The sequence below is a fragment of the Mesocricetus auratus genome, unplaced genomic scaffold, assembly GCF_017639785.1.
Source record: "Mesocricetus auratus isolate SY011 unplaced genomic scaffold, BCM_Maur_2.0 Super-Scaffold_100013, whole genome shotgun sequence".
NCBI classification, from domain to species: domain Eukaryota; kingdom Metazoa; phylum Chordata; class Mammalia; order Rodentia; family Cricetidae; genus Mesocricetus; species Mesocricetus auratus.
The window spans coordinates 21,361,940-21,381,757 of NW_024429196.1; the positions used below are offsets into that span (position 1 = coordinate 21,361,940).

The 19,818-nt window shown below is 41.9% G+C and overlaps 2 protein-coding genes across 8 annotated transcripts in view; one reads left to right on the plus strand and one right to left on the minus strand.

The window, feature by feature from the left end:
- The window catches only part of Nmt2 (N-myristoyltransferase 2), a 42,966-nt gene extending 31,279 nt beyond the window's left edge, over positions 1-11,687 (plus strand). For all 6 annotated transcript variants that reach the window (XM_040755481.1, XM_040755477.1, XM_040755478.1 and 3 more), the window contains 5 exons: positions 255-363; positions 5,868-6,038; positions 7,752-7,919; positions 8,218-8,355; positions 8,845-11,687. In XM_040755481.1, the coding sequence (XP_040611415.1) occupies positions 255-363; positions 5,868-6,038; positions 7,752-7,919; positions 8,218-8,355; positions 8,845-8,865 (607 nt within the window). In that variant the 3' untranslated portion in view covers positions 8,866-11,687. The remainder of the gene's footprint in view (positions 1-254; positions 364-5,867; positions 6,039-7,751; positions 7,920-8,217; positions 8,356-8,844) is intronic.
- A 116-nt stretch (positions 11,688-11,803) lies between these two features.
- Positions 11,804-15,599, minus strand: Rpp38 (ribonuclease P/MRP subunit p38). 2 transcript variants are annotated; one of them, XM_040755483.1, is made up of 3 exons: positions 15,421-15,599; positions 14,383-14,443; positions 11,804-12,733 (listed from the first exon to the last, which is right to left on the minus strand). In XM_040755483.1, the coding sequence occupies exon 3, from the start codon at positions 12,721-12,723 to the stop codon at positions 11,884-11,886; it is 840 nt and encodes a 279-aa protein (XP_040611417.1). In that variant the 5' UTR covers positions 12,724-12,733; positions 14,383-14,443; positions 15,421-15,599; the 3' UTR covers positions 11,804-11,883. The 2 variants fall into 2 exon arrangements, with proteins under 2 accessions (XP_040611417.1, XP_040611418.1); XM_040755484.1 differs by lacking the exon at positions 15,421-15,599 and adding an exon at positions 15,120-15,412.
- Positions 15,600-19,818: the final 4,219 nt, after the last annotated feature.

Sequence of the window (19,818 nt, forward strand, 5' to 3'; positions counted from 1 at the left end):
TCTTTTATTAAATAAAATGCAAAATGTTAAAAATTTAATATTCTTCCTTATGGGAAGAGATAAAAGTACACAAACTTCAAAGGAACTTAACCAGCAATGCAAGTAAATTTAATGAATCCATTTTTTTCTTTAAATCTTCAAATGAATTAATGCATAGGAGAGGGTCAACATCATCAGTGCCCCTGGTACAGCATAAGTATTAATAGATGCTTCTGGAACAGCTAAGACAAAATGAAACCTCCGTTGTCTTCCAGGTATTGGCACCGATCCCTAAATCCCAGGAAACTGGTAGAAGTGAAATTTTCTCACTTGAGTAGAAACATGACCTTACAGAGAACAATGAAGCTTTACAGACTTCCTGATGTAAGTAAGAGGCACGTGCAGCTTTCTGAGTCTGTAACCACCAATGCTTTTCATGCAGAAGAGCAGTTATTAATATCAGACTAAAGCTGCTGTGCTTTTTTTCTAGGAAAGGAGGACATAACAAGAATGGATGGTGTGGGACTCAGCTAGAAAAATGGGGAATTTACTCAGAAAAGCTTTGGTTTCCAGCCTTTTTTAACTTCATGGGTTTAGGGTTGTATATGGTTAAATACAAGTCAAGGGAGTTTGTCGGTTTTTAAGTGTTGCCCCTTAATGAGGGAGGAAAAAGTTCAAGCTCCACCCCTGACTACTTTTATATTTTAATTGTTACTGTTTTTGTTTGTTTGTTTTTCAGAGACAGGGATTCTCTGTGTCATGGTCCTCACTGTCCTGGAACACTCTATAGACCAGTAGCCTAAACAGAACTCAATAGAGATCTGCCTGCCTCTGCCTCCTTCTGGCTGATGGGTTGAGAGCCAGTTTTGCTTGTCAGCTGCCACAGCCTATTCTCAGTTCCTTGCCACAGGGTCTTCTCTACAGAGCAATCCATAGCCTGGCACCTCATTTATCTCAAAGCCAGTAAGAGCAGTTGATAGAAGGGGCGTGTGCCAGTTAGATGAAAACCAGAACTTTGTGCAGCCAAGCCCTGAAAGAGACCTCCAGTCACTACCGTTGGTTAGCAGCAAATCACAGGTCCCTCTGTGCCCTGTAGGAACAGTTCACACGGTCTCTAAGAGATGGACTGTCCAAACACTCTCAGCTACCAATAAGATCTTTGATTTGATGTTTTGTTACATGTGAACTTTTTTTTTTTCACCAAGAAGGAATCCTGCATCTCATTAGTCTCCCGGGTCTCTATTAGGCACAGCAGTCTAGCATATGTGTAAGGAAAATACCTACATGGAGGTTGCCTAAAATGGAATAAAGGAAAAGCAATTCTATTACCTATTCCAAGTTTATTTAGGCTAGTAAAAGTATAAGATGCTGAAAGTACTTTGGACTAACTTGGCCTTTATACTTTTTGTACAAGAATTAATCTCACAGGTAACAAAGTTTGGTAAATTGGTGCTGAATCACTAGCCAGACTTTTTTTCTGTTCCTTAGAGTTGACAGGGTTCCTTCTGGAGCAGCCATGTCTTCAAAGTGTTGCCTTTTTTGCCGAATAAGCTTAGGTTTACAATATGCTTTTACATATATAATTCAGTTTATTCTCACATCTTCAGAAGTTAGTACTCTTATTCTTTCATACACATGAGAAAATAAGCTTAGGAAAGTTGACATGTAGCCCAGGACATAAAACCAAACCTGTGATGTCCCATGCCAAAGATTTTTATTAACACCTCTTTGCTTACAAAGCTTTCTCTCAAACACCCATGTAGGGGTACCATGATTCAGTCCCACAGAGTGGCCTACTGTACAGTTATTGCCATACAAATGAGAACAGAAAAGAATAGTTACCTTTGACATGTTCTAAGTATCTTTCTTCTTTATCAGGTATAGGAAAGGGGGATGCAGAGTAGTCTAGTTTAATGCTGTTGCTGCGAAAAAAAGCTCTGACTAGAAATAGCTTTGAAAGGAAAGGGCTTATTTTGCTCAGACTTCTAGGTCACAGTCCATCCTTGAGGAAAATCAGGGCAGGAACTTGAAGCAGGAATGTTGAAGACAGACTTATAAAAGAATTCTGCTTACTGACTTACTCTGTATCATGCTCAATTAGCTTTCTTAGACAGCCCAGGCTAGGCTCCCCAGGGATGGTGTGACCCACAGTTTGTTGGTCCCTCCCACATCAATCATCAATCAAAGTAATCCCTCAGAGTTATAGATACAAGACAGCATGATCTGGACAACTCCTTGGTTGAGGTTCTCTTTTCCCGGGTAACTCTTGAGTTGTGTCAAGTTGACCATATAAACTAATTTGGTAGAAAAAGAGGGAAGAGAGCAAAAGAGATAAAAGTACGGATAATAGAAAATTGAAAGATACCCTGGTAGATGGTACAGCTGCTAACAGCCAAGCAGCTTATACCGATCAGCATAAGGGGGTCTTCTGGAATGAAACTTTTGCTTCGTGGCTCTGGTTGTTTGTATTGTTTTGTGTTTTTTTTTAAGCTTTTTATTTTTCACATTTTTTATTAATTTATTTTTTACATTCCAAGCCCAGTTCCCTCTCCCTCCTTATCTCCCATTCCCTCTAATCCTTCCTCCTCCCATCTGCTGCATGGAGAGGGTAAGACCTCCCCTAGGAAGTCTACTGAGTCTGTCCCATCATCTAGTTGAAGTAGGGCCAAGGCACCTCTATCCCCATACTTCTGTGTCTAGACTGAACAAGGTATCTCTCCATATAGAATGGGCTCCACTAAAGTTTGTGCATTAGTGTTAGATCTTGGACCAACTGCCAGTGGCCTCATATGTTGTCCCAGTCACACCATTGTCCCTATATTAAGGGACTCTAGTTTGGTCTTGTGCAGATTCCCCATTTGTCAGACCTGAGTCAGTGATCTCTCACTAGCTTGGGCCAACTGATTATGTGGGTTTTATGGGTTTCCCCATTATGGTCTTGACTCCTTTATTCATATTTTGCTCCTCCCTCACTATGATTGTACGCAAGGAGCTTGGGCCATTGGTTAGTTGTGGATTTCTGCATCTGCTTCCATCTGGTTCTGGAGGAGTGTTCTAGCTTGGATTGTAGGCTATCTTTTGCTGTTCTATTTTTACCATTATCATTTTTTTAAAGATTTATTTTAATGAATACAACATCCTGCCTCCATGTATGTCTGCACTCCCGAAGAGGGCACCAGATCTCATTATGGATGGTTGTGAGCCACCATGTGGTTGCTGGGAATTGAACTCAGGACCTCTGGAAGAGCAGTCGGTGCTCTTAACCTCTGAGTCATCTCTCCAGCCCACCATTATCATTTCTTACAGTTCTTTGTGTGTGTGTGTGTGTGTGTGTGTGTGTGTGTGTGTGTGTAGAGCAGTCGGTGCTCTTAACCTCTGAGTCATCTCTCCAGCCCACCATTATCATTTCTTACAGTTCTTTGTGTGTGTGTGTGTGTGTGTGTCCTAGGCATTGACTTCTGAACCTAGGTGCTAACATTTATCAGTCCAACATTGTGCTAGAGAATGAACATTTATAATCTCATGTGCTTGCCTGAGCAGTCACAGGATGGCAGTCATAGAAGTTGACATGACTACTAATCCCCAAAGGCTAGGCTTACCCAAAAAATAATCTTTTCATGTTTCCCTGCCTTTCATTGTGTTTTTTTAAAGTATTAACCAAGTTGTAGGAGGGGGCTTAAAAATAAAGGAGTTTGAAGTAGATAAAAAGAAGGATTAATCAGTCAGCATGTCTATGCTTTGTGCTGTTAAAAGGGATATGATTGCTAGGATGCATTAAAGCATGTAGCGTATTTTATGTTTAGTAGCACTAGATGATCTTAGTACTTAGAAACTCCCTTCTTAGTCATATAAGTAACCATAACCATTGTTCCCATCTCTGCTCTAAATTAGCTCATGCTGTGATGTTTGATGATAATACTTCTGTTTTACAGTGGAGCTCTCAGTTTTCCTTATACAATTTTACAAGTTCCAGATTACATGGAATTCAAAAAGTAATCGATACTAGTTGAGGCTGAGAAAGTATCTGACTCAGACACAGAATTTGCTTAGGAAATGTAACATGTTTCCATTAAGTAGGAAAGCTTCTTTCCTTTATGTTGAGCTCCCAGGAAACTTGAATGTTTTATTCACTTATACAAAAGCATCCTATTTTTACCTTAGTTTGGGTCTTCCCACTTATTCTTGAAGACAGCTATAACTGTCTCATCTGTGAAGCAGCATAGCTGAAAATAATATTTTCTTTTGTACCACTGAAGCAGGACTTGTCTGTGCTGTTCAACACTTCTACACTGAGCTATATAACCCAATCCAAGAGAAAATAATTTTAAAGTGACTTCGGTATACTGGCAAATTTTAGATGGTTTTGGTCTTCAATTTGCATTCAGAAATGTATATCTAATTTACTTATTTCCCACTTTACTTATTTCCAGGTGGGACTGGACATTTCTTTTTGCAGTACTAGGATTTAGTCTATGATCTTGTGCCTGATAGGCAAGCACTTGGATGTTTCTAATCTTCTGAGAGCCACAAAAAGATTATTAAAAATGTGAGCTGCTTATTCAGTGTTAGGGATTTAGTTCTCCAACTTCAGATAATTAAATGATATTTTAGTTGGGGTTTTGTATCTTTATAGACTACGTACCCCAACCTTAGCAGTTTGTTGTAAATGCTCAGCTGAGAGCCCTTTTCTGTCTGGGAGTGTAAAGCATGCATTACTAGCTTCTCTCACACTAACCAATAATCAGTCAAAAGTGTTGGTCACAGAGCCTTGGAAACATCCCTCCCCTGTAGTAGTTGATTGTTGCTGCCACCGAACATGAAACTGGTTTTCCTTCTTGGACATTTACATAGGGTCCTTCAGAAATTATAATGATCGAATTCCATGAGTTTTACTGTTTTCTTAATTTACTTATTTGTTCATGTGTGTACAAGTCCATGCATGTGCATGGTGTTGTGTAGAGGTTGAAGAATAACTTCTTAGAGTTGGTTACAGGTGTATGCTACTGCCTCTAGCTTTTATAAAAATGTGGGATCTGTGGATCAAATCCAGATTGTCAGGACTATATGGCAGGTGCTTTTACTTGCTGAAGGCTTCTGGGCTCTAGGAATTTTTAGTTTAGAAATATTTGCAAGTAATTGAAAGCAAAAAATTATACTAGCAGTATTTATACTACTAACTTCTTAAAATTATCCCTGGTGGTAGTGGTGTATGCCTTTAATTCCAGCACTTGGGAGGCAGAGGTAGGCAGATCTATGAGGTTGAGGCCAACCTGATCTACAGTGTGAGTTCCAGGACAATCAGGGTCACATAGAAAGACCCTGTCTTGAAAAACCAGAACAACAACAAAAAGTAAAGGGAAGAAGATAGGACACATTGCATCCTAGCCTATCAACTTCAGCTTTGTGGGAGTGGAGACTGTCACACATTTGCCAGATGAACAGGTGGAGTTCAACTTGTGAGAGTTGCTTCCCTCCTTCTACCATGTGGGTCCTGGGGACTGAACTCAGTGCTCAGGGTTGGCAGTGGGCTTCTTTACCTCCTTTAACCATCTACTAGCCCTCATCTTTTTATTTTGAAAGCCATGCTAAATAAGTTGCCCAGACTTGCTTTGAACTCACTGTATATCCCAGTCAGGCTCCAACATTGTAGTTAATTCTCATATCCTCTCAAGTAGCTGGGATTCTGTAGGCCCAGCTTTGGTTTTTAATGGAGTCATGGTACACTGCAGGTTCTGATCGACTAAAGCAGATCTGGAGCTAAGTCTTCAGTTCTAAAAAGTTCCCATAGGTACTGCAGGCATTGTGGGGCCATACCCTGAGCACAGAGTAATTTCATTTTACTCCTCTTCATTGTGCTTCTGGCTTTGCTTTGTTTTCTTTCTAACAAGGTTACAAAGACTTCAGGTTTGAGACCAATGGAACCAAAAGATATCAAAGCAGTCCGAGAACTAATCAACAGCTACTTGAAGCAGTTTCATCTAGCTCCAGTGATGGATGAAGAGGAAGTGGCCCACTGGTTCCTCCCCAGGGAGCACATCATTGACACATTTGTGGTGGAGGTAAAGATGAGCTGATGATAGTCCTAGAACAGGTTAAAGCTTCATTGAGGAGGATCGAGGTGTACCCATGTCTTTCCTCCATGACTCACTGCCTCTGCTAGCCCTGCACAGCTGCTTACAGTCCTGGACACGAGCGCTTTCTCTAGTTACTAAAGGGAAGTTTGGTGCTTTGCTTTTGTTTGCTGTGCATTGCTCTTCTTATTTTGAAAAAGCTAGTAATTAGTCTGTGCCTCATCCTAGATAGCTATGTTCCAGAGTATAATATTATTTGGATTTCTGTATAGCTCGCTGGATCTGAACTGCCATTAGTTGACACAGATTCAGCCCTTGAACTCTTGTTCAAGGGAGGGAAGGAAAAGGAGCTGTCTGGATACTTTCAGTTCATTGCGACATAGTGCCTTGATTTAATTACATGAAGATATTTCCCATGAAATACTGAAGATTAAAAACCAAAAAAAGAAAGAAAGAAAATCAGTGGCTAATTTAACCCTTTAGATAATTGTTGTTTTTTATGGGGGTCTCAGTATATAGCCAACTCAGGCCTGCTTTGTGGCTCTGGCTGATTTTTAGATTCTTTTTACTTTCATCTTATGTGTATGGGTGTTTTGCCTGTGTGTCACATCATGTCTGTGCCTTTGGAAGGGCATCAGATCCTCTGGAACTAGAGTTACAGACTGTTGTGAACTTCCATGTGCATGCTGGGAAGATAACCTGGGCCTCTGGAAGAGCAGCCAGAACCATCTCTCCAGCCTTGGCTTTAGACAGTTGACCCCTCCCCTCCACTAATGTGCACTACCACACACTTTTTTTTCTGCCAGATAATTATGAATGCTGTTAATTTTTCAGTGAATTTTCTGTTCTCTCGATCCAGTCCCCCACCTTTGTCCTCTTCCTTTTTTCTCTATGTGTCCCCTTTCCCTAGCAGTTTTATACACACTAAGTAGATTCTCTACCACTAACTTACGCCTGGTTCTTTGAATGAATCTTATTTACAAGTTTGCAACATCATGCATTGGCTACTTGGAAAATACTAATTCCATGGGTTACACAGATCTTTCAGATAATGGAATTTCATTAAATAATATTTAAACATTACATTCATGGATAAGATCTTTGTCACAGGAAAGATTATAAGGTACGATATGGTAGAGGAGATGGTGGTTTTTTCCTTCTTTAAAACTTCAACTTAGACCCTGAAAATTCACATGTTAACAAACAAGTCTTGTTAATTTTCCTAAAGTAACCAGCTCTCATTCACTTCTAAGAATAGGTGCCATATACCAAGGCTGAGTGGCCATGTGCTTTGAAGTGGTGTTCTGTTCACCACTGGGTAGCTAGCTCAGCATTCAGCTGTTTCCTCCTGGCAGCAGCCTGTATATGCTTCAGTGTGAGTAGGGAAGGCAGCCTCTGGCCCTCAGCTTGGAGGCTGCAAATCTACTTCTGTCCCTGTCCTATCAGCGTGGGCACTGATTCAGCAGTCAGCCTGGAGAAACTCCATTAGAGCCTGCTTTGGAAGCGCTTGCACATCTCCCACTGGCACTTTAGCTAAGCTTACGTCCACCTGTTGCTCTCTACCCACCATAAAGGCCTCAAACTGGGTTAGAGAGGAAAATCTCAGTTGTTGGACAGAAAGTTGGGTGTAAGTCATAGGTCAGCATCTGAATGCTTGTTCAAGGAAACACTCACTTGCTGTTGCTTACCTCTGTTCCTCAGAGCCCCAGTGGGAAGCTGACTGATTTCCTGAGCTTCTACACGCTCCCCTCCACGGTTATGCACCACCCCGCCCACAAGAGCCTCAAGGCTGCCTATTCCTTCTACAACATTCACACGGAGACACCCCTGCTGGACCTCATGAATGACGCACTCATTATAGCCAAGTTGGTGAGTGTTGTTGCTTTTTGTACTACTTGGTTCTCCTTAAACAAATCAGCTTACAGAAAGGTCCCCTGCTACAGCAGTGCGGCTCTTACCATGGAGCCACTTCTCTAGTCCCTTCCCCAGTTGTCTTTATAATACAGCCTTCTAAGATGATTCTTACTTAGTCTGTGGCTTTATAGTGTAGATACTTAGCCTTATAAGTACATATTTAAGTTACTATGAAAGAATTCTAATGTTGTAAAGGAATATATACACAAAGAGTACGTTAAGCCCTTGGTATTTTAAATTTTTATATTGGCAGAAAGGATTTGATGTATTCAATGCACTAGATTTGATGGAAAATAAGACTTTCTTGGAAAAACTCAAGTTTGGTATAGGAGACGGCAACTTACAGTATTATTTGTATAACTGGAGGTGTCCAGGGACAGACTCAGAAAAGGTGAGTGAGCTTGTTATCACTGCCCCATACCAGCTTCCTTTCTTCATGATAAAGGGGCTTTTATCTATTTCTGTTATTTTTAATCTCAATCTCTCTGTGTGTGTGTGTTAAGGGGAGAGGGGGGAGGAGAGAGAGATTGGGATTCTCCTGTACTACTATAGGATGAAAGGAACTTTTTATTTATTTGGGTTTTTGTTGTTGTTGCTGCTGCTGGTTTTCGTTTTGTTTTTTCTTTTATTGTATGGGGTACATGTGCGCTACAGCACACATGGAGATCAAAGGACAGCTTTGAGGAATCAGTCAGTACTCTACTTCTACCAGGCTTCCAGGGACTGAACTAGGGCCATCAGACTTGTGTGGCAAGTGCCTTTACCCTGTAAGCCAGCATTGCAGCCCAGGAGAACTTTTCTAAACACAGATATAGTGTGTTGTGTTATAACTCAATTTCTTCTTCCATTTGGTTTTATCTCATGTTTTTCCTTTCTTTAGGTTGGGCTTGTTCTACAGTAGATGGATATGTTACTTCTAGAAGACTTGACATTCTCATTTGTTAATATTCTATATAGTGAGTCCTGGAACTGCCATTCCAAAGAAGAATAAAAGCACAAGTTGAGTGAAATTGAAGTAGTGGATAACAATCAGAACAGATGGCCAATAGTACACATTTATAGTTAGGATGTTGAGAGCCAATCTCTGCTGTTGACTGATTTGTGGGAGGGATGAAAGTGTCCACAGAGCTCTCATGGTAAAGAGAGGATGTTGTCCTTCCACTCTAGAAGTGGAACTGTTTCTCTGTGAACCAAACAGAAGTGGTGGCATCATGTTAAGAAAATGTTTGCTGTTAGGAGAGTCACTGCTGCTTTTCTGTTTAAGTGGTGATATACTTGTATAACAGAACAAGGATCCATATGTGTATCACCTTATGTGATGCCACTGGGAGTGTTTATAGAATTGACATGTGATAATTACGTATGGAGCAATATGAAAATGTACCAGTGACTTAACACATTTATTCCATAGCATAGTAGCCAAATCAGCAAACACACAGGTCTATCACATAAGCATAGTAGCCAAATCAGTAAAAATGCAGGTTTGTCCTTTGCTCTTCAGCAGGTCAGTGGATTGTTTTGAAAGCAAAGTTTGGGGCAAATGTTGAGCATGCTCAATGGAGTACACGCCTGACTGACCAGACCTTGAGACTGCTTGCAGTCTTCATTTATCAGCAATGTTCAAGGATATGTGAGGGGAAGGAAGTAAAAGCTCTAAGGTCAGATTAAATGCCCAGAGGAGGAGTGTAGTAGTGCTGACAGCACACAGATGGTCTGAATGTTTTTATTATGCAAAATTGCACATGTTCCTTTATGCTGACTTTTAATTTATCATGAAAATTGTCATGCTAATGGAAAATGTCTTACTTGTAAATAAGTATTCATAATTTTGTTACTGATGTTGTTTTTACCTAGAATTTGAAAAACAAGTTTCACAGTGTACATATATGTGTATATGCTGCCACTAATCCAAGGGAAAACAAAATACTAAACAAGGCCATTGTATAGACTGGCCTTTGAGTCAGAGGCCACCAAGTACATATTTCTTCCTGCCTTTACTACAGTGCCTCCGCTCCAGTCCAGGACACCTTCTTCAGACAGCATGGCATTTTCTTCCCACTAGAAAGGACTCACCAGATGTTATCTTTAGGGCAAGTCTCACCTATTGACTGTTCTGGACAGCTCATGAGCTGAGAATGGCCATTATTATTTTGAATGGTTGGGGGAAATGACCCAAAGAATGGCATTTTGTAGCATGCAAATCTTATGAAATTCAAAAGTTTTATCAGAATACAGCCACATCTTCACTTATTACCTGCCTATGGCTGCATCATGCTACGAAGGGCAATCAAGTAGTTGTGACAGACTGGATTGTATTGCCTGCAGTTAAAAATATTTGCTGTCTGGCCTCTTAATGGTGTTTGTGGACTGAGGTCCTAAAGAAGTAGGCCACAAATTGTGCCATCCCGGATAGCACCACTAGAAGGGGGCACTGGGCCTCACAATGGTGCAGAAGTGGGACCAGTACTGTTCCTAAAGAGACACAGCAGATGTCTCATTTCATATGGTACATCCCCAACTGTGTCACATTTTAACAGAACACATTCAGGAAGTAAAACTACCTATTCATTGGAACACCAATTACAAAGACTGCATTAGGTAAGCAAGTTTAGTGAATCTGGACTTACAGCTCTTTGGGAATTGTCTCACTCATTTTTTATGTCTTACACAAATTCAGTTTTCAGGTCAGTCATGAATTGTTTTCATGGGCTTATTTACCTCATGAGGAAACTTAAACAATCCCTTTAGAGATTTGTTTACTGCACATTGCAATTGTTACAAAATTCATCACTTTAAATACACTAATAGTTAACATAGGTGTATTCATAATTTAAGCGCATGACCAATTGATATTTTAGAAAATCACTAACCAGTACAACTGCTCAGATACAAAATAGCTGTTAAAACCAAATATAAATGCAAGTCTCCAGAGTTTCTAAGTTACACAACCCTGTCTCTATATCCAAAATGTGCTATAAGGTTTCTTTCCTTTAAAAAATGGAAATTTGTCAGCAAATGGAACAAAGGTGGCACAGCCCATGAGTTCAAGCAGAACTTGGGGTGAAGAGGTTTTAATATCACATTTACTTCCTCCTAAATTACAGAATGATTGTCCAGACACATGGTAGATTTATATTCAAAGCACTGACTACTCCGTCTCCTAGTCTGCAAGACCCATTGGCTCTCTCCTCTTGCTACATTTCATCTAAGTTACTACTGTAGTTAAGTTTTGTTAGTTTTGTTCTGTTTGTTGTTTTGGTGCTGGGGATCAAGCCAAGTATTGTGTGTGCTCATAAGTACATGTTCTACCACAGAGCTATACCCCCAATGGACTTTTGATAGATGTTAAATATTGCAAGGAAGTTATGTGCAGGAAGGGAATTCTTAATAAAATAACCTTATTAGGCTTTTCGTTTTCTGCATTAAACAAGCCTTTTTCCAAGCCTGTGTCATTGCTTACCTACAAAGAAAGCCAAATTACCAAGTGAAAATGGTGTGCCACTTTTGAAGACAGTGTACTGCTTAGCATTTAGTGTCTGTCCCTTACAACTGAGGACCTTCTCCAGTTGTCCCACCCACCTTACTAGACATGTCTGTGGCCCATTTGGTAGAGAAATGTTAAGTGCTGTAGGAAACTGATGTTCTTGCAAGCATTGTACCAGCCTTTAAAGCAGTGAATTTATACACGCATGGACATTAGTCTCAATAAACCGGTTTTGTTAATCATTGTTTTTGAGTGTTTTCTGTACTTCATGGTTTTTAAGTTTCAGCATATGTGTCCCACCAATTAGAAAGACTTGCCATATCTGAAAGAACACCTCCATGCAGGATCCTAAGGATATATGTAAACATACTTTATTTGTTTGAAAATCAAGTATTTAGACCATATCCTTTCATGAAATGACAAGTTGATACAAAACTACTTTGAAATGGATTTTTTACTTTTGGGTGGTTTCCTTATCTTATGAGGGTTGGGAATGAGTTTCTTTATTTTAAGGGGTTGTAGTGCTGTAGCGGGAGCCTGCCCACCTTCGGCAGCCTTTCTCTTACTAGCTTTTGTAAGATCATCAAATGAAGTGTCCAAAATCTCTTTGTCCCGGCTTTCCAAAGACTCTGTCTCTAATCTGTCTTTGGGATCTTGGGTTCTGTCTTGAAGCCATGGCACATGTAGGCTGGGCACCCTGGGAATGATAGCTCTTACTTCCTCAGCAAAGTCCATGGTGTTCTTTCTAAAGCCCAAGGCTAACATACATTTTAAGCCAATGACAGGAGCAATTCTCTGGCTGAGCTGAGGAACCTGACAAGCAGGAACAGTTCTGCTTATACTCAGTTGAATCATGTGTGAGGTGATGACAGCAGGCTTGACTGACTTACACACTAGAACCAGGAGCAGTTCATTCCTCTCCAGGGCTCTGGTGACTTCATTAACGCCAATGACCAGCTGCTTTCTGACGTGTGTGGGTGTCCACCCTGAGACCTTCACATTCTCATCGTGCTCCTCTTTGAGACCCTCACTAGTCTCAACATCGGGGCTGCAACTTTGCTTTTTTCCAAAGGGTTTTTTTTTCTTTTTATCTTCAATTTTCTGAAGTCCAATTGATTTAAATTTGTCTTCCAGTGTCTGTAATATAAAGTGTACGTCCTCTCTCTCCAAGGTGCTCCAGGAAATGACATACGGGTTGTTCAGTGATGTTTTTACAACCAGAGGTCTAGTCTTCCTAACAGATCCCCTCTTTGGTGCTTGAGGGGCTGCAGCCATCTTGAAAACCCTTCAGAAAGAAGCATTATCTCATGTTAGTAATGCATGCTGAGAATATTTTGGTTATAGTCCAGTGTTTTTGTTTTTTGTTTTTTTTTTTTTACTCCAGATTGATAGGCTATAGCAAGTCTAATTGTATAGGCCCAACTTGGTAGCCATGTACATAACTTCTCTGGTAAAATGAATAGTTTTAATTTCCCCTATTTTTGCCATGATACACAGGCCATGTGAGAATGACTGGTGTTAAAGCTTAAGGGATTTATCATCTTCTAAACTCTTTAACTAGACTTCACTAGTTTATTTTTAAAAATTAAGTTACTAGGATTGGGGATCCTATCATTGGGCACCAGAGAGGTCAGAGGGGACAGACAGCTCTATCAAAGTGGGTTCTCTCCTTCCACCATGTTGAATCACAGTATAACTCAGGTCACAAGCCTAGTGGTAAATGCTTTTATTCGCTGAACAATCTCAAGGGCCCCTCATTTATTCATTTATAAGTCCATATTCACTGAGCTCCTTCAGTGGGCAGATGGTGTTCTTGTGTCTGTCCATACAGAGCTTATCTGTAGTCTCTGAAATTCATAACTAACCAGATCAGGCTTTAAGAACCAAAATAATATGTGTCCATGGCTAAAACGTCTATTCTGTACCCCTTTGTAGTCTTCTTTGGTGATCCTCAAGTTCCTTCCTAAAACATTTGAAACATACACATATTTTTCCCTTCACATGATTACAAGAGGACTGCTTTGGCAGGCAATTTCATGAAAATTTTGTGATGAAATTCAGAGGTCAATCTATTAGGGAGAAATAAAAGGGTTGGGCTCCTTCCAAAAGCATTTTAGAAGCCATTGGCCTATTCGCAATCTTCCTAGAGATTGTATGAGCACAGTATTAACCTGACAGACTCATTAGTATGTTCTTGGTTGCTCTCTAGTTGGGCATTCATTCATCTAGATCAGGCTTGTCCTTTCCAAAGTCAACTGGATGCTTCCTTCTCAGTTATTTTCTCTTTCTTAGAGTTAAACTGAGAACTATAAAGACCCAGTTAACTTGAAGCAAGTCGCCTCTGATTAAGGTTCTTCCATTTCAGGGCATTTTCTCCAAACACACACCCAATTCCCTAAGACGCCTATAGGGTTCCTCAGTGTATGGGTTAGGAAGCAGACTCATGGCTCCATCTTAGAAATAACCTGTAGCTTTTAAGAACAAACAGATGATGGTTCCCACCCTAGAGCTATTGAGCTGTGGGAATGCAGTCCAGCCATGGGGGCTGGTAAGATGTCCAGGTGAATCAGAAAAAGAACCAGCATTAGGAAGTGGTGTGGGACAGGTTCCTGATCCTTCTATCACCTTCCACATAAAGCTAGAATCCCTCCCAGTGAGAGCTGCAACCCTGGTCCTATTGATGCTGCCCACTACTACAGACAAGGACAGTTAATGCTTCCCCACACTGCACTGGACTCTCCCAATTGATCCCTTAGTTCTATGCTCCCCACAGGCTCAGATTAAAGAACAGAAGGCCATCCAAGCCTAGTGAGGTGATTGTCAGAAACTTAATCTGGCTGTATGTGGCCAGACAACAGCCGCACGACAGTTCTTGCCAAACGGCAAATCAGTTACTGTATCGGCCTAGCCCAGTGGTTTAAGAAGGACACTCACACTTAGATGCTCTGCAACCAAGGGACAGCAAGATTGGGATCACTTTTCTGATACGCAGAACCTGGAAAGGAAAGATGAAAAAAGTAAAGTCTGCATAAGGTGACCGACATGCAATATGGGGAAAAATGCTGATTAGTAAGAAAGTCTGCATAAGGTGACCGACATGCAATATGGGGGAAAAAATGCTGATTAGTAAGAACAGCTTCACAGACGGGAAACCAGGATGAATATGTACTTTGCTTTCTGTGTCTGCAAGCGGCTACTATGGGGTCAACTGAAAACTCAAAGGTTTAGCTTTTATCCTACCATTTCTCACAAGCCTTTCTCCTTTCACCCCCATGCATATTATAGACTCGGGTTATTTAATGAAGCCTCTGGTTTCTCATGTCCTTATTCGTCGTATACCTTGCCTAGCATACGACTCACACACCACATGGTCTCTTCATTAAATTCTGATGGATTATCCTTGATGCCCTAGGCCATTAGGCGTTGTGCAAAGCGAAAGCCTCTGTGGCTAATACAAACGTCTCACTTTAAAGCCAGAATAGTGAGGTATCTTAGGGAGCAGACACGAGTGGCCTTAGCCGAGAGTCGGGAACAGAAGGCTCCCTAGGGAACATGAACGCTATCTAAAGAATTCCTTGTAAACGAAGTAGAAATGGGGCAGCGGAGTAACACGGAAGAATATTAAAGCAAGTTCAATGTCGCTGGGACAGAGATGCTGGCGTTGGAGTTACCGGGTAGGGACAAGATGGTGGCTCTGGAGTCTTGCAGTGGCGTGGCGCGATTAGAAAGACCTTGATTCTGGGAAGGGACCTTGGAAAGGCTGTCAGCAGCAGAGAAGCTCCCGTGGTCTCGGGAGACGCAGAGGTACCCGCGTTTCGCCGCACGAAAGAAGCCGCCCGCCACCGGAGAACGGCTGTAGGGGCTTCCGGGAGACCTGGCGCTGGGTGACCCTAGCTGTAAGCAGCCCCTTTCCCACCACCCCGCGGTGACGCGTGCCCACGGGCTGAGACCCGACCTCAGGCGCGCGCCCACCTCTGCAGAAGCGCGCCCTGCGGAGACTACAGCACGGACGGACTCAACACCGCGACTCCGCCGTCACTGAGGGCCCGGGCGCCGGCTCCACGTGCGCCTGCGCTGCGCCTGCGCAGCCCGACCGCTTGCCTTCTGCATTACGTCACACCTGGTCAGGGACTGGAGCGGCCGCTTGTGACAGCAGGAGGTCCCTCCGTAAAATCCCTGAGCGCGGGACAGGACTCTGGAGCAGCACTGCGCAGGCGTATGAGCTGTCTCGCGAGAGTCTGTGGTTGCTGTAGTAACCAGCTGCTATCGATCCGGACTGATTGTGTTAAGATGGTGTAACAACCAGTTCCTGGCTTCGTGGAAAGCTTTGGCTCTTTCTGGTTTTACAGCACGGTGGCTTCTGCCTTGGAATTCTGGCCCGCTATCTCTTTTCATTCTAGAATCGCAAAGCTCCAGCCCCTAAAGCCATTCATTCTCTGCACATGTCTCTGCACCACGAAAATCCAATAAATAGGGGTTGTAGGATTGGATGTAATTACAATTTAGGTGGAGAATTTTGAGCCAACTCAAAGAGAAATAAGGGCGGCTTTAAATTCCACATCAGTATTCCAGAAATATCTTGTTGTGCCTGCTGCACCAATGGAGACAAAAAGTGGTTATGAAGCCGGGCGTTGGTGGCGCACACCTTTAATCCCAGCACTTGGGAGGCAGAGGCAGGAGGATCTCTGCTAGTTCTAGGCCAGTCTGGTCTGCAGAGTGAGTCCCAGAACAGCTAGGGCTACACAAAGAAACCCCTTGTCGAAAAACCAAAAGAAAAAAATTGGTTATGAACAGGATCACCGGGGAATTATGGACAACTAACGAAACAGTGGGATAGTGTGCCAAAAATTAAAACCCAAATCTGTTGGTTACATTTGACAAAATGTTTTTATCCTTTCTGTCCTTTCCTAACGAATTTGGGAGGACTCAGGTCCTTCTCTATGTCTTCCTTCTATTCTGTGTCTTCACTCCTCATTTTAGACTCTAAAACTTAAGAGTCTAGAATTTTCATTATGCACCACCTATTCACATAAATTAAAACAAAAAGTGTTGTTTTTGGTCAAAGTGAAAGACCCTGGCCCAGTCTAAACAGGCAGCTGAGGCTTATGGAAAATTCCGTTTCCCCCACAGCTGAATAGTCATTGCTATCAGAAGGGAGCTCTGCCCAAGGATACAGGCTGCTGGGTATCTGCTGCGACCAGATGGCCAGCCCAGCAAGATTGGGCAAGCACAGAGACCTATTGTTCCTCAGATAGGGCCAAGGCCGAGACTTGAGTTCCAAGCAAAACCTCAATTGCCCTCGTTCTGAGCCCCAGCCTCATTTAAATTGCCCAATCAGGGTCCTGTTACTAGGCTTCTCGCTTCTGTACTGCGCTTTTTGCTATAAAAGAACCCCTGAGTCCCCAGCTCGGGGCTCTCAGTTCCCGAGACTGAGATGCCCCGGGTACCCGTGTATTATCAATAAAGCCTCTTGCTGTTGCATCCAAGCTCGTGGTCTCGTTGTTCCTTGGGTTCGGGTCTCCCTTCCGTGAAAGTATCCCTCTTGGGGTCTTTCAAAAGAATGTTGCAGTTTTTGCAGGGAGTGTGCTGTGGGTTTTATCACAAGCAGATTAACAGGAATAAAGCCAGCACGAGTTTTGAGTGTAACAACAGACTTTTGTTTCATAAAACGTTCTTCACGATAAGTTGCAGTCGTGGCGCTGAAGACAAATTGCGACCATAGAATTGAACATTAAAGGTTCACATAAAACCCTGGCACTTAAGCCGGGCATTGGTGGCGCACGCCTTTAATCCCAGCACTCGGGAGGCAGAGGCAGGCGGATCTCTGTGAGTTCGAGGCCAGGCTTGACCGACAGCCTCCAAAACAGAGAAACCCTGTCTCGAAAAACAAACAAACAAACAACAAAAAAAAACAAACAAACAAAAAACCAAACCCTGGCACTTGGGAGACTGAGTCGGGAAGATATAGCGTTCAATGTCAGCCTGGGAAAAAACAGGAAAAATGAGAGGCAAGAGGGGAGAGAAATAGAAGTAAAAAGGTAAGCAGAAAAGGCAATGGCTGTGTGTGTTGTCCTACTAAAGTTCCAGACATAAAAGTTTACCCGTGGCCTGACCTGATCATTTTCCCCAGCTCCTGCATTACAAGTCTTTGGAACCCGGCTGCTAACTAGTGTTCCTATGCCCCAGGCAAGTCATGAAGTGATAAAAATAGCACCTATTCTGAGGATTAGAAGAGAGTTCTGTGTAAGATGCTTACCACAGTGCCTGCCATATAGTAAGTGCCAGACAAACTGAACTGTGATGGCCCAGTGACGTCTTTGGCAGAATTGGGTTGATAAACATTAATATATCCCCTACTATTTTAGTCCTTGTTTTCTGTTTGAAGGCTGGCATTATTTCCACAAGAATTTTACCAAAAGAGCATTCTATATCTGAAAGGTTATTTATTCTATTTGTGTGACACAAACTTTATAAGAAAACAAGTTATTTTTAGAGGTTTTCTTAAAAATGATAATGACTGTAATGATACAGTCATCCCACATTTTTGTTTAGAGCCATCTACTAACTTATTTCCTATAGATGTGTGCTAAAAACCAGTAGTATCAATTCCGTTTATGTTCAGATTCTTTTTCTACAAACATTTTCCAGTAAGCTTCCTGTAGTTTCCTGAATTACTATATATTTGGCATTCCATACCTAATGTTCAATTTTACTTTTCAATGATAGCTGTTACTTTAAAATAATAGTTAAGTTTATGAACATCTGTTAAAAGCTTTTAATAACTTGGAAGGCTTATAGAAGCTTTCTTTTTGTATTAATTCTTGAACTGTTAGATAAAGATTACAGCAAGATAACACTATTTTAAGATTCTAGGTAAGAAATTCTAGCATGGGCTGGAGAGATAGCTCAGTGGTTAAGAACACTTACTGCTCTTCCAGAGGACTCGGGTTCAATTCCCAGCATCCACATTGACAGCTCCTTGCTGTCTAGAACTCCAGTTCTAGGAGATTCAACAGTCTCATACAGACATGCATGCAGGTAAAACACCAATGAACATAAAATAAATTTAAAAAGAAATTGTAGCATTAGAGTTGACAAAAAGTTTGTCAATAAATATTGTGTAATAATTGAACACCAGATTTTTCTTTTCTTTCATGAAATTCTGATCTTCGTTCTGTATTTATGTGCTATTGTGGTTTTGTGAATGCTGTAAAGATACCTGTTAATAACAATTATTTATTTCTAGTTTTTTATTAGTGTGTAGTAATTGTCTAAACTACTGGTTTCAGTCAGGCAGTGGTGGCACACGCCTTTAATCCCAGCAGAGAGAGGTGGGTCTCTATGAGTTCAAGGCCAGCCTGGTCTACAGAGTGAGTTCCAGGTCAGCTAGGGCTGTTACAAAGAGAAACCCTGTCTTGAAAAACCAAAAGTAAAATAAAATACTGGATTACTTGTGACTTTTCCTGCATGTCTGCAATCAGTCCAGCATTTAAAACCCGAATGGACTTTAATGATGAGCTACCAAACCAAAGAACAGACTTCAAGTCTGTGCTATTGGAAGGTCCACTGGACACCCCAGTGAGCTCTGTGTCCATGTGTCTTGAGCATGTGGGCTATTCCCAGGCAACAGTGCCACCCTTCCATAGATAAGGCCAGTAAAGAGAAAGGCACCTGATTAGGCTCAGATCATTTGCTTTTACTCATGTAACGCCCAGAACAACATGATGTCAGTTCCCTGTACCTCAAATTCCCTGGGACAATATCCTTACGCCCTGGGGTCAGATAATGGGCATTATGTGTATTCTGTCTGTGTTTAAAGAGGCAACTTTGAACTTTTGCACAGGAACTCACTACACCTAAAGGTAGAATGGGAAGGCCAGGGAGAAGGACGGAAACAGCCACAGACTCAACTGAAATTATAGAAATGGATGGATGCCAGCCTTGGAGGTCTTGCAAGGCTCTGGCATCCGAATGCAGGACCCCAGCTCAGAAAAGGGATCTTGAACATTCTGTGGATGCCTATTATCCCAGCACTTGGGAAACTGAGGCAGGAGGATCACAAAGTGGAGGCCAGCCTGAGGTTGAGTGAATTCAAGGACAACTTGAGATAAGCGAGACTCTGTCTTAAAAACAGTAAACTTTCCAGTGTAAAAGAGAGCAATGTAGCTTCCCTTTGCTAATTTCTTGGAATGCAGATGGGCACTTTCAGCAGCCACTACTACTATCAGAAAACCTCACTGTTGGGAAACTAACCTTTGCCCTGGTAACCCACCATGCCCTTCCCATGTCCAAGACCACACGCCGCCCTGATGCTGCTCCAAAATTGCCTTTTGTCCTGTAGTTAGGAATTGATTAATCTCACCACAAAAA